The sequence below is a fragment of the Pinus tabuliformis genome, chromosome 3_1 (genome assembly GCF_031772625.1).
Source record: "Pinus tabuliformis cultivar Carrire ecotype Pingquan chromosome 3_1, CPIR1, whole genome shotgun sequence".
Classification (NCBI taxonomy): Eukaryota; Viridiplantae; Streptophyta; class Pinopsida; order Pinales; family Pinaceae; genus Pinus; species Pinus tabuliformis.
Window position 1 is genome coordinate 820,353,990 of NC_142301.1, and position 13,243 is coordinate 820,367,232.

Here is a 13,243-nt window from a genome sequence, read left to right on the forward strand (position 1 = left end):
ATTATATCACTAGTTATAAGCTACTTTTCTCACCCTTGCACCTATTGTTTTAATAGGGTAGGGAAAATGCCTTTGTTTTCATCCTCATCCATGTAAACATAGAAGCATCTGGAAACTCCAAGAGAAGAGAAAGACAAATTGAAAAGTGGAATGTGCATATAAATTGTTGTGTAGCCCTAAGAGTATTTCTAAAAAATTGATGTAGTGTGGTGCTTGTATAGCAAACAAGTATAGCACACATGATATTGTGTTATATTTGAACGAATAATATTGATACATATCAAATAATAGTAATAAATAATTTATTTTGTCCAAATGGGCATTTTAGAGCCAAATATGATGGTGACGTGTGATTTCATTCGTGTTCAATGTGGAGTTGACACATATTGTTTAAAGAAATTAATAATACTCTAAATAAAGAAACAATGTTGGTTAAAATAAAAACATAAGTGAATATACATATATTTAGAAATTTGAGGAGTAGACAATACACAAATTACACACGGATAATATTTTTTTATTGCATACACTTTTACTCAATTACAATAAATTTATATAATTGGTCTCAAATGCAACTAATTTCAAACATAGATATAGGTTGAGATATTCTCTCAACAAAATCCCAAACCAATTCTAAACTTAGTACACTGCATTAAAAGAAGCATTATCTCCAAGTCACTACCTTAATGGTTATATGTCAAAGACTTAAATCACAAATTACAATAATAATATTGGTCTTTATCTTGTTAGTCTTCATTGAGCCGAGAGGCTCATTCTACAACCCAGTATTATGTGTAACATTGTTCGTCCGTCATCAAAGTTGAAATTTTGCTCATGTAGGCCAATATAAAAATAAAAATAAAAAATTAAATAACAATATAAAACATTTAAGTAATGTCGGCTCATAAAAAAAATTGCACGTGAAGAAATTTTATCCCTCTCGGCTCATGTTAGATCCGTATCTAAAATGGATCTATGTTGGTTAACACTTATACCCACTTTGAAATCTCATAGATAATTCTCTTTCTTCAGCCACCACAACTTCAAGCTTCCCACTTGATCTTGATTTAAAATATAACTACTTTTGACTGTCATTGACGTACTTGTAATAATTAACAATATTGACATACTTCATTTTGCTAAATTACATAGCTTGTTGTATTAGTCAGAAAAAGTAGTCAAGTAACCAAACCATCCTATGAACATGCTCCCATCTATTGGATAAGATAGCTCGATGTATCCTCTAGTTATCTAGGATAGATTTCTAGGTACTGAATGTATTCATAAGTCAATCATATGACTTGACCTCTTCACACACACACACTCAACAACATATATGGATAACCTATAGCTAATGTTCTTGGCTTCACATGACCCATTAGATTTATAATAGGCTATAAACATAATAAAATTAACGATATGTTCTCATGGCACCGTATACAATAAGAACCACCAATTGAATTAGTGTACTATGCTCTATTGTTCAGTTCATTATATATAACTTTAGGAACCAACATAAATAATCATATAGCCATCATAATACCACAAAATCCATAATACTAGCATGGAACTAATTCAAAAAATGGTAATGAGAGCATAGGAAGAGTATTCCCTGGAAAAATGTTTTGGATGACCTATATTACTTGTCTACCCTACGGAATCACCCAAAAAGTCTCTTCATTCTTAGAAAAATCCTGCCAAGTGATGTCACTATGGTCAAAGGGTATTGCTTCCATGACAACTCAACAAAGACAAGTAATGATCCCTCACAATCATCCATAATTCCACACACAAAAACATTCCATAGATCCACTTCCACATATGTAGATCTTAGCTTGAAATGTAACATATGGATAACCTGTATCGTCACTATGAATGCAGAAATATCCATACCTATGCTTATGATGGAATATCGGATGAATTTCTTTCCATAATTTATGGGTGAGGTATTATGGTAAACCCACACCACCAAGAAAATGGTGGTGAATTCCTTAGACTTGAGTGACAAACTAACCATTATGAAAAATCCCTTCTCTCTCTCTCTTCCCTCATTCTCTCCTCTCTCACTCACTCTCTCTCCATCACTCCCTTACCACTCTCTCTCTCTACCTATATATCTCTTTTTCTTTGTTATTCACACTCTCTCCCCCACCTTCCAAATCCATCTCTCTCCCTCCCTCTCTCCTTCTCTCTCTCATGTCCTCTCTCTCTTCCTTCCTCTCTCTCCCTTTCTCTCCCACCTCCCTTTTTCTATCCCCCCATCACTCGCACTAGCACACACACTCTCTCTCCCCTCCAACTCTATCACTATCTCCCTCCCTCTCCTATTCTCTCTCCCCCTCTCTTTGATCTGAATGTGTAAACTTGAAGATTTTTAACAAGTTTGCAAGTTAAATTTATATGTGTTTCAGGTATAGGATCAACTTAATAAACAAATAAATAATTAAATTTAAACCAAATTTTACAACCAAACAGAGACAAAACCAACATATCTGAAACACATAACACAAGCATGATAAAGGAGTTCACCCCTTTCTTGGGCTACATCTCCTGGTCCAGATTCTAATGTAGGGTCTCTTTCATTAAAAATGTTCAAAAGTGTGTTTACATGTTTTACATAGCTCAAATGGCAGAAATGATATCTCCAATGGATCCAACGCTATCAGAAAACCCCATTTTGCTTCTTTTTTCACCTCATTTGGCCAAAAACTGAGCAAGTTATTCTTGTCTCCTCCTTTTTCCAAATTTTGCTGCTAACCATCCTACAATTCAGCCTCAACCTAGCTTGAGCACCCCAAACGTGGAACCGACACACTAAACCTGGCATAATTCTCGGTTAGTGGGTGAATTTGTAGGACCGTTAAGGGCGCCATTAAGCCCCCAATCCCGAAATTCTTGGTCACGTGGTGCCATGTGACCGCATAGGGGGCCGATATACCAGGGCTCTGTCTGGCCCCCATATTTGGCACGTGCCCTTGGTTCCATGCAGCGCAGGTGACCATGGGCTGGCCCCCTCAACAAACACCTTTTCGCAAGCTCCTTTTCTTGTCCATGGTCACATGAGGCCCCATAGGGGTTGGGGTTGGTCCCTTGTGGCTAGCCCTCCGAAGTACACCATGCCTGTGGTTCCAAACGGGTCATACGACTTGGGGCTAGTGTTGATCCCCTATTTTGTATATATTACTATCAGTTCAATCCCCATTTTGACCCCTTTTTGGTACCATGGAACCTATTTCTCTACTAAGTTATTGTCCTAATCCTAGCTCTACTCCCCACTTGAGGTAAACCTTCTCAGTGTTGCATTTAGCTATTCGTTGGTAGATTTAAGTGAATAGAAGTAGCATATTTTTAAACTAACTTATTATTACAATAGAGTGTAGACTCTCAGCAGAATGTGCAGGATGATACCAGAAGAAGCAGTTGATGCATGAAGAATTTCTACTTCAGTACTAAAGGGATATATGCAGAATTGGCACTAATGAAATGGATAAGGTGCAGTACATTCTGGAAGATGAAGTGGCACAACCATAAGAAGAACACATCATGATCTTGAGATCTTCGCCCGATTTCCTTTGGTTGCAGCATATACAAAATTGGGAGTTGGTTACGAGTTGATAAACCAATCCGAGATGGCTGTTCAAACCAACTCACCTGGAAGGAGTAATGTTGTTCAATGGTTATTTTTAGTTTTATGTTTTATTGTAAGTGAATGCCTATAAAGGCAAGGGATGTAATATGTTAAACTGGCACCGAACTTATGAAGCATTTTACTATATGATCACAACCAATTTTAATATAATTGTGATGCTGCTCTTGTTCTGAAGCCGTTTTTGAATGCGTTGATTGGAATGGAGTCCATGTTTTGACTGTGAACCAAATCATTTAGTTACTGTAAGTTATCAGCCCCAGGTGTGGCCGGGCCCACCCATCTAGGATTGTTTGTATTTGTATCAGCAGTGACACTGCGAACTTAGATTCGTTCAATTTCCTTTTCCATTTACAAGTCGGTTTGCATGGATTATTATTGATTGATTGATTAATAGGTGTGATTGCAGAAGTCTTTACCGTTTTCATGAATTGCAATTAGATTTCGGTGTGATTTTGTGCCTTCTGAACCAGAGCCACTCCATCGCTTTGATTTGCCCTCACCTTGAACGCATTGTATGGTCACTGATACATTGATTGGAATTGTCACCAACAGTTGATGCCGGAGTCCTTAAATCTTTCAATAGATATAGATGAATGATGACCTCAATTGAATAGGACAGGTTTTGTCTATTTCCTCTAAATCAACCTCTGTTTCACTAAAAATAATTGACTTAGATCAATCCCAACTGTAGCATTTTAGAGGCACTTGAATATAGGATGGCACTGTCTAGATCATTCAAAGACTTAATGAATTTGATTAAACTATCGAACTAGTAACTTAAATACAAGGATGTCTGGTTTGCATGAATGATTAATTGGTTTGTTTCATTGTGGATTGATGCGCTGTAAATTGGTATATAACATTACAGGAACGTTTTCAAAAGACCAATTCTATAGTTATCATTTATTTCTCCTGTTCATTTAATTGCCAATATCGGTGGTGAATTGAAATGATTATCCTCACTTCTGTGCAAAAGACAGTCTTCTTTGAATGATTGACTCCTTTCTCGGTTCATGTGTTAGGGTGTCTACTTCATGATTAGATCATTGTTATGACTTACAACAGCATAGTGGTAGGGATTTGCATGATTGTAGCATAGAATTAGGTATAGTCTCTAGGATTGATAGCTGGGCATTAAGTAAGATAAGTATCAGAGTTGCTTTCATTTATTAAATCCTGTAAGTGATCCATTGAAGACAGAACAACAAAACAAAGAAATTCTTCCAATTGGTACTTAAACCCTGAACCTTGATCTGGAAATAAGCTCTTAAGTACAAAATGATTGGTTGATTGAAGTACTATCAGAATAGATCACTCATTGAATTAGTAATTGGATTGCTATAGATTAGTGTCATTGTTGCTCTGGGAATGAATGATTATGGCATCAATAGTTTAATAAGCTGAGTGGTTATTATCATAGGATTGTTTGATTTCTTTCAGTAAGAACTGTCAACATAGAATGATTGTTGAAATGATTGAGTGATTTTTCATAGAGAGTCTGGTACCAGCATGCAAAGTTTGATTAGAGTTTGGTGTGAATAGAAGCTAATTTTTGTCACTAGAAATGCATAGTTAAGTACACATTGAATACTAGAACTCGTGAAGATTTTAGGTTAAATTTGATTGTTGGGTTTGCTCATTAGACGATAATATTTGTGAGTATTTATTTCATAAATCATTATAAGGAAATGATTAAACTCTGACCTAGCCTGAACAGAGAAAGTGCAAGGCAATTTGTGCTTACGAACCCCAGGTTGACGACTAATCTTAAGGGATTTAATCTGACAAATTAAACTCTCAACATTTTGGCGTCGTTGTCGGGGAAGTTGTCATTTCTTATTCAGGTAACCATTATTATCAGAGTTTCAAGATCTTGCAGGACTGTCAGAGGGTGGAGAGAGTATGGTAAGACGTGAGTGAAGAGCCACGCATCCACTTTTGTTGGGGTTGCTCCAAAGTCTGACTGATCACTGTTTGTTCTTGATTTCTATTTTCCTTTATCTTTATGCGTAGAAGTACAGGTAGACCTAGGGACAATAAAGGTAGATTTATTTCAAACTCTAAATTTCCTACAACTTTTGGATCAATTAATATACCTGTTTTAACCGCTGTTAATTGATATGCAGGTTTAAGACACGAGGGAGTAAGTGTTGATGCCAACGTGACTTCAGATCAGGAATTCTTTGATCGAGAAGGAAGGATCATACAATAGGTTGTATTTTACAACCACGTAGAAGAACCATTGGAATAGTCAGACCCCTTGGACGAGCAGTCCACCAACATCTACCGTGATCTAATACCCTCGGTCCACACCATAATTAGCAAGCCCCACCGTGTACCTGTTGCAAATATGGAACATTCAGATGGTGAGGACGAAAACCATGATGAACACCATGGAGAAGGGGAAGGCCCTAGATGGAATGTTAACCCATTTCGAGGAAACCAAGAAGAAGAAGAAGTCACTTTCAGATTCCCTATCCTGGATTTGACTCGCGACATCAACATGAAGAACATTCTGATGGCATCTCTACCACTATTCTATGGTAAATCATCCGAAGATCCTGATGCATTTCTCTTTGAATTTGATATTTTATGTCGTAGTTATAATTACTATGAGGCTGCACATAAACTCAAATTGTTTCCTGCCACATTAAAAGACGCAGCCCTTATGTGGTTCATGAGTTTAGGGCAGCATACCATATACACATGGGATGATATGAGGTCAACTTTTCTTAAAAATATCAAGATTTCTGCAAGAGTAGGGACATTAGTGATATCCTTAGGATGTAGCAAACTAAAGATGAAAACTTAGAAGAGTATCTTGAGAGATTCCTATATAACTTTCATAAATCTCGTGGAAGCACCTTAGACCAAAAAATCATCAGAACTGTGTTCCTGAAAGGGCTAAGAGATGATTGCATAGAAACATTGAACTTTCTTAGTGGTGGGGACATTTACAAGAAAGCCTTTGCTGAAATCATTGACCTTTGTCACACCTACTCTAGAAGCTAAGCTAAAGTAGGTAAAAGGCTTCGTGAACTTCAAGAAAATTCTCAAGACTATGTGCAAAAGAAGACTATAGCTAATGCTGTCACCAGAGTTGAGCTGGGGAACCTATTAGAGAATTTCAAAACTGACATCTTAAATACAATCAGCGACTAGCTCGACACAATGAAAGTCAATCAAAAGCATGAGGCTGAAAAGGTAGCTATGGTGATCTTTTGTCCCAAGTGTAGGCGTAAACATGCAGAGAGGGAATGTCCTCTGAATTCCATAGAAGTTTGTGGGATCTACACTCTAGAGCACCCAACCAAGAAGTGCCCATCACTTCTTGGTTTACAGGCCATTTACAAAGGAAATACCAAAACCCTTGACCAAGCTCAAACAACCAAAAGACCCACCTGGAAAGGTCAGAGTCAGAGTTCGTTCCCAGACTCGAATTTTCAAGGATATAGCCAAACCCAGCCTTGGACCTTTCCTGCATCCTACCCCCCTTGGGTTGCTCAACAACCACAAGGTACTGCTTGGAACCAGAATTGGAGAACGAGTCCTTATGTTACCAACTATCAACCCCAATTCTACACGCCTTATCCAAATATGCCGAGCACTTCATATAATCCATCCATGCAAACTTATCAGCAGGCATATAACCCTAACATGTATCAACAACCTACACAGCTGCCACCTCCTTTGCATCAATTATTACCAGCGCCTGCCAACACAACACCTCCTATACATCAATTATTACCTGCACCTACTAACACCCCCCCCCCCCCCCCGCACAAGCACCAGCTAATATAAACCCACCACGACCTACACTGCTTCCTGCACAACCTGTACCTAACCCAAATCACAATAAGACACCTCAACCTGTGCAAAACATAGACATCCAGCCCTTTCCTACATACATGATCACGACCATTCCTATGAATGAAATCCAGTTGCGGTCAGGAAAAATAGTGAATAAAGGGAAATTGACTGTGGTTATTCAAGAAGAGGTGCCCTCCCCGTCATCTGAAAAACATGTGCAAAATGAAAAACAACAAACAACAAAATAAGATTTAACTGAACCACCATACCCGGAGGGACTGATAGTAAAAAAAGAAGAGGTCCCAATCGAATATGACCTGGAAAACGAGCTTAGGAATGTCTGTATTAAAATTCCACTTTTACAAGCAATCCGAGACATCCCTATATACACTAAAATTGTCAAGGATCTCTGCATCAAGAAACCGGGGAGAAAAGGGCATAAAAACTAGAATGTCAAAATTATGAGTCAAATGTCCACGATGATTTCAGACATGCTTGCCAAATACAGTGACCCTGGAAACCCCATCGTCACTATCGAAATAAATGGAGTGCTTCTGCCAAATACTCTTGTAGATTTAGGGGCTGCAATAAATGCAATGACTTATGAAACAATGACATCACTACAATTTCCTAGATTGAAAACCACCCCTATCCTTTTAGAGATGGCAGATAAATCCATTGTCAAACCAATAGGATCCTTGGAAGATATAATAGTCACTATTTCCTCCTGGCAATATCCTATAGACTTTGTAGTCATTTCTCCAAAAACCTCTAGACCTGGACACCCTGTGGTCTTGGGAAGGCCATGGTTGGCAACTGCAGATGCCGTCATTGGATGCAGAAATGGGGAAATGACCATTTCAAATGGATCTCACAATCAAACGTTGTCCATATTTCCACATGCTCAAACAGCTGTTGAAGTACCAGTATGGCTCAAAAATCCTTATGGAGATGAAGACTGCATGTTTCCATTATTAACATTAGAACAGTCTAGAGGTCTCCAGGAACACTCTGATGAGCATGTTTTGCAGCAGTTTCTAGCTGATAGTTCTTGCATCAATTATCCCATCTCATTTAATGGTTATCAACATGTGTTTAGTGATGAGTTTCAGGAAACCTGCCATCCAGCCGTCTTCGCCTCATTTGCAGCCATGGAAGGAAGCCAGGAGCTCACCACAGAACCTGTGGAAATATTTGAAGGGAAAATTCTACATATTGGCACAGGATTGACTGCAGAACAAAAGCAGCAGTTGATGAGTATGGTTCGAGAACAAACCAGAGCATTCGCATGGGATTACTTGGATATGAGAGGTATACATCCAGACACTTGCATCCATCATATTTACACAAATGAAGAAATGAGACCTGTTCAGCAGCTGCAAAGGCGGATGAACCCAACATTGAAGGATATCGTTAAAGAAGAGCTTCAGAAACTTTTGGCCACAGATTTCATTTACCCCATTTCCGATAGCAAATGGGTATCACCTCTAGTAGTAGTCCCAAAGAAGAATGGAAAATGGTGGATCTGCATCTATTACAGAGAATTAAATAAAGCCACGCTGCGCGATTATTTTCCATTGCCTTTTATTGACCAAGTTCTCGACACGCTTGCAGGTAAGAAATATTTTTCTTTTCTAGATGGTTATAGCGGGTACAATCAAATACAAATAGTTGAGGAAGACCAAGAAAATACCACCTTCACGTGCCCATGGGGTACTTATGCATATAAAGTCCTTCCCTTTGGTCTTTGTAATGCTCCTACCACCTTTTAAAGAGTTGTGCTTGCTATCTTTTATGACCTAATCCATGACTGTGTGGAAGTCTATATGGATGACTTCATAGTCTATGGGGATGATTTTCCGCAAGCCTTGGAAAATCTAGAGAAGGTATTGATCCATTGTCAAGAAGCTGATCTGGCCCTTAGTAGTGATAAATGTAGGATGATGCAAACTAAGGGGATTGTTTTAGGCCACCATGTATCCTTTGAAGGAATTCAGGTCGATCCAACAAAAATCGAGGTAATTTCGCGTATCCCTATTCCGAGCTCACAAAAAGAGGTAAGAATTTTTCTAGGGCACGCAGGATATTATCGACGATTCATTGAAAATTTCACTAGAATAGCAACACCATTATTTAAATTGTTAACTAAAGATGTTGAATTTGTATGGAATGTTGATTGTCAACAGGCTTTTTAGGTACTGAAGGAAATATTGTCCACAACTTCGGTGCTAAGAGGACCAAACTGGTCCTTACCCTTTCACATTTGTACAGATGCTTTGGATACCACACTGGGAGCAGTTTTGGGACAAAGGGAGGATAACTTTCCCTATGCCATTTACTTTGTTAGCAAAAATCTCTCTCCCACTGAATTAAATTATACGGTCACTGAAAAAGAACTATTAGCAGTTGTACATGCTATAGGAAAGTTTAGACATTATATTACTGGTTATGAGACATTTGTTCATACAGATCATTCTATTGTTAGATTTTTAATGAATAAACCAATTACTAACGGTAGGATAACTAGATGGTTGTTGCTTTTACAAGAATTTAACATAACTATAATTGATAGGCCTGGAAGGGATAATTTGGCAGCTAACTTTTTATCTCGTTTAAATCTTACGCAGGGAAGCATGCCAATGCCAGTGCCTGATGAATTCCTAGATGAAGCTCTATTTGCCATTTCTACCATTACCCCTTGGTTCGCTGATGTTGCCAATCATTTGGTATCAGGAAAGCTACCTCAGAACATGTCGGCTCGGGAGAGGTATAATATAGTACAAAGCAGTGCTAATTACTCGTGGATTGAGGGAGATCTATTCTATACAGGGCCAGACTTGATTATGAGGCGATGTGTGCGGGAAGACGAAATGCATGACATACTAAGCGCCAGTCATAATGAGCCTTGTGGCGACCATTTTGTCGATAAGAGGACGACATATAAAGTTCTCTGCACTGGATACTATTGGCCTACACTCTTCAAGGACGCCAAGAAGTTTTTTTTAAGTTGTGACGCTTGCCAAAGAATGGGGAGACTAGTGGCCTCTAATGAAATGCCCCTTCACCTACAAATTGCTATTGAAACCTTTGAGAAGTGGACATTGGAATTCGTCGGGCCCATCTCCCCAATGTCAAAAAATAAAAATATATTTTGGTATGCATTGATTACGTCACCAAGTGGGTGGAGGCTAAAGCATTGTATGCCACCACAGAAAAGGCGGTAGTGGAGTTTTTGTTCGAGGACATTTTTACAAGATTTGGGGTCCCTCGTGAAATTGTCACTGACCAGGGCACCCAATTCACATCAAAGCTGGTCAAGGCACTTACAGAGCAATATCAAGTGAAGCACCACAAATCGACTCCTTACCACCCCCAAGCTAATGGGAAAGTAGAGTCCACAAACAAGGTGTTGGAATCCATCCTTACAAAGACAATTCAACTACATCACACAGATTTGGTGGAAAAGTCACTAGAGGCACTTTGGGCTTACCGAATCACTTGGAGAAATGTGACCGGGCATACTCCCTGTGTGCTAGGCTATGGTAAACAAGTACTTCTGTCCATTGAATTTCAGGTAAAAACATTTAGAACAACTACTCAATTAGGCATGAATTTAAACGAGGCTCAAGAGCAAAGATTGATGCAATTGAATGAGCTAGATGAAATCCGACAAGATGCCTACCACCGAACTGCATTAGTACAGAACGAAAGAGCCCAATGGCACAATAAATTCATTAAGAAGAAAGTCTACCGTCCAAGCGACTGGGCCTTATTATACAATAATAAGTTTAAGAACTTCATAGGTAAATTTTCTATCAGATGGTTGGGACCATATGAGGTAATTGAAGTTTTTGATAATGGCTTAGTTCGCCTCTGTACTATTGATAATGATAGGACTTCTTTTGTGGTAAATGGTCATCAACTTAAAGTTTATCATAAGCCACTCTCACGTGATCAGTTTTTGCAAGAAATTCAAAAGGACCCAGGATTGGAGCTGATTCATGCAAAGGACCAGCCCCTTGCTGGTTCAGTTAATTAATTTTTTTATCTATTATATATATAATAGTGGGTTGTCATTTTTGTTATCCATAAGTGGTCCTCCCCACAACCCATGTAGAATAAAGGAGGAATTCACCAGGAGAAAGTTTATCCCTTTAACCAAGCCTGGTGGATTACATATGGAAAAGGAACTTGTGGAGTCTTCTTTGGAAGCCTTCAGACTCTCTAAATATGAAGCTCCTGAGCAATGGCTGATCCAGGCTCGTAAATGAAATGGACCAACAGTAGTCTAGGGATTCCTTGAGTACAAAATTGTTCTTTTTTGGGCTCAAGGAAATGATTACAGAAAGGAAACCTGTGGAGTCTACTTTAGGTAATTCAGACTCTCTAAATAAGAATGCCTCGAGCACTAACTACTTTAGGCTCGTTAAAATAATAAGGTAGTAGTAGCATAGGGATCCTTTGGGCTAAGAATTATTCTTTTCCAGGCCCAAAGGAATAACTACAGAAAAGAAACCCCCCTAGAGCTCTCTTTCTGGCCATTTCCAGCTCCCAAAAAAGAAATGCCCCAGGCAGTCACCATTCCAGGCCTAGTTAAAATCCATGGATGGTAAGTAGTTCCTTTATTGATATAACAAGAAATCTGGTCTATGATATGGAAGCTAGAGATTCCAGGAGGGTGGCAGTTGAACTATACCCTACACTCTGTTCATTTCAGTTGTTTTTATGTGGATCTCAGAATTTGGTTCTACCTAATTCTATTCAAATAACTGTGTTTATGGCTGACCATAATACCTTGGTTTCATAAAGGCCTCTGTGCTTTACTCTGTCCAAGAATGTGGCTCATATTGCACATGAGGGCCTGAGAGTTTTCTTAAAAGAGGGTCCTACAATCCCTCAGCTACTGCCAAAACATACACACGGGACTACCCTACAACATTTTGTATGTGTAAATCAGGGTTTGTCTTATATGCAGTCGAAGAATGCTTGGAACTATCAATTCGCTCAGAATTAAGAACAGGTTCATAGAATTAGTATTCTATCCACCAAGGCATAGCATGTCAATCTTCCAGAATCCGGGCACCACGCACGCAATCGCAGGAGGCATTGTTTAAGCACATGGAGCTCACACTCGACGCAAATCACTTAAGTGGTTGAGGTATGCACTTGTTTTTGCTTGAATTTTACTGATAAGTAGTTAAGTGTTAATCATTTGAAGCATGCCTCGGGATCTATCATATGATCACCATGATCACATATCTTATGCCTCGCCTGTCTAAGTCCCGATTTTATAAACAAATGACCCTCCTGCGATTCATCCTTATTGTGTCATGATGACCGCTCCCCGCTTAACCGTCATTTCGTGATGCCTTTTGTCATCATGGTGGTAACACACTACCTCATCACAGGGGAGCTCCCACGCTCTTCCCACAGATCACATCCCGCACTCAAGTGCCCATGCTTCCAAACAGAGAAGGCGAGACGATTACCATTATGGAACCGATCCCTTGTATCTGATTACCATCATGGAGCCAATCCCCGGTATCAAAGCCATCATCACAACGACTGTCCAGTGGTAGTTAAATAGAGGACGTTTGAAGACAGAGGCAGAGAATTAATCAGAGTCCAGTAGCGCAGTCAATTACAGTTGAACCATAGGTTCCATGGGAGCGGATAGACATGAACCTACCTTCGTTCAGTTCTCCCATAGCCCAGAGTATGAAGGGTGTAAGGCAAGCTTGGAAGAGAAAGGCTGGATTCCTTTTCTTCAAAAATTGCAAGGAT

At 39.1% G+C, this 13,243-nt stretch overlaps 1 protein-coding gene across 1 annotated transcript; it reads left to right on the forward strand.

The window, feature by feature from the left end:
• Positions 1-7,938: 7,938 nt before the first annotated feature.
• Positions 7,939-11,498, forward strand: LOC149190016 (uncharacterized). Its single transcript, XM_089410410.1, has 4 exons — positions 7,939-9,073; positions 9,281-9,345; positions 10,087-10,404; positions 10,638-11,498. The coding sequence occupies exons 1-4, from the start codon at positions 7,939-7,941 to the stop codon at positions 11,496-11,498; spliced, it is 2,379 nt and encodes a 792-aa protein (XP_089266536.1).
• Positions 11,499-13,243: the final 1,745 nt, after the last annotated feature.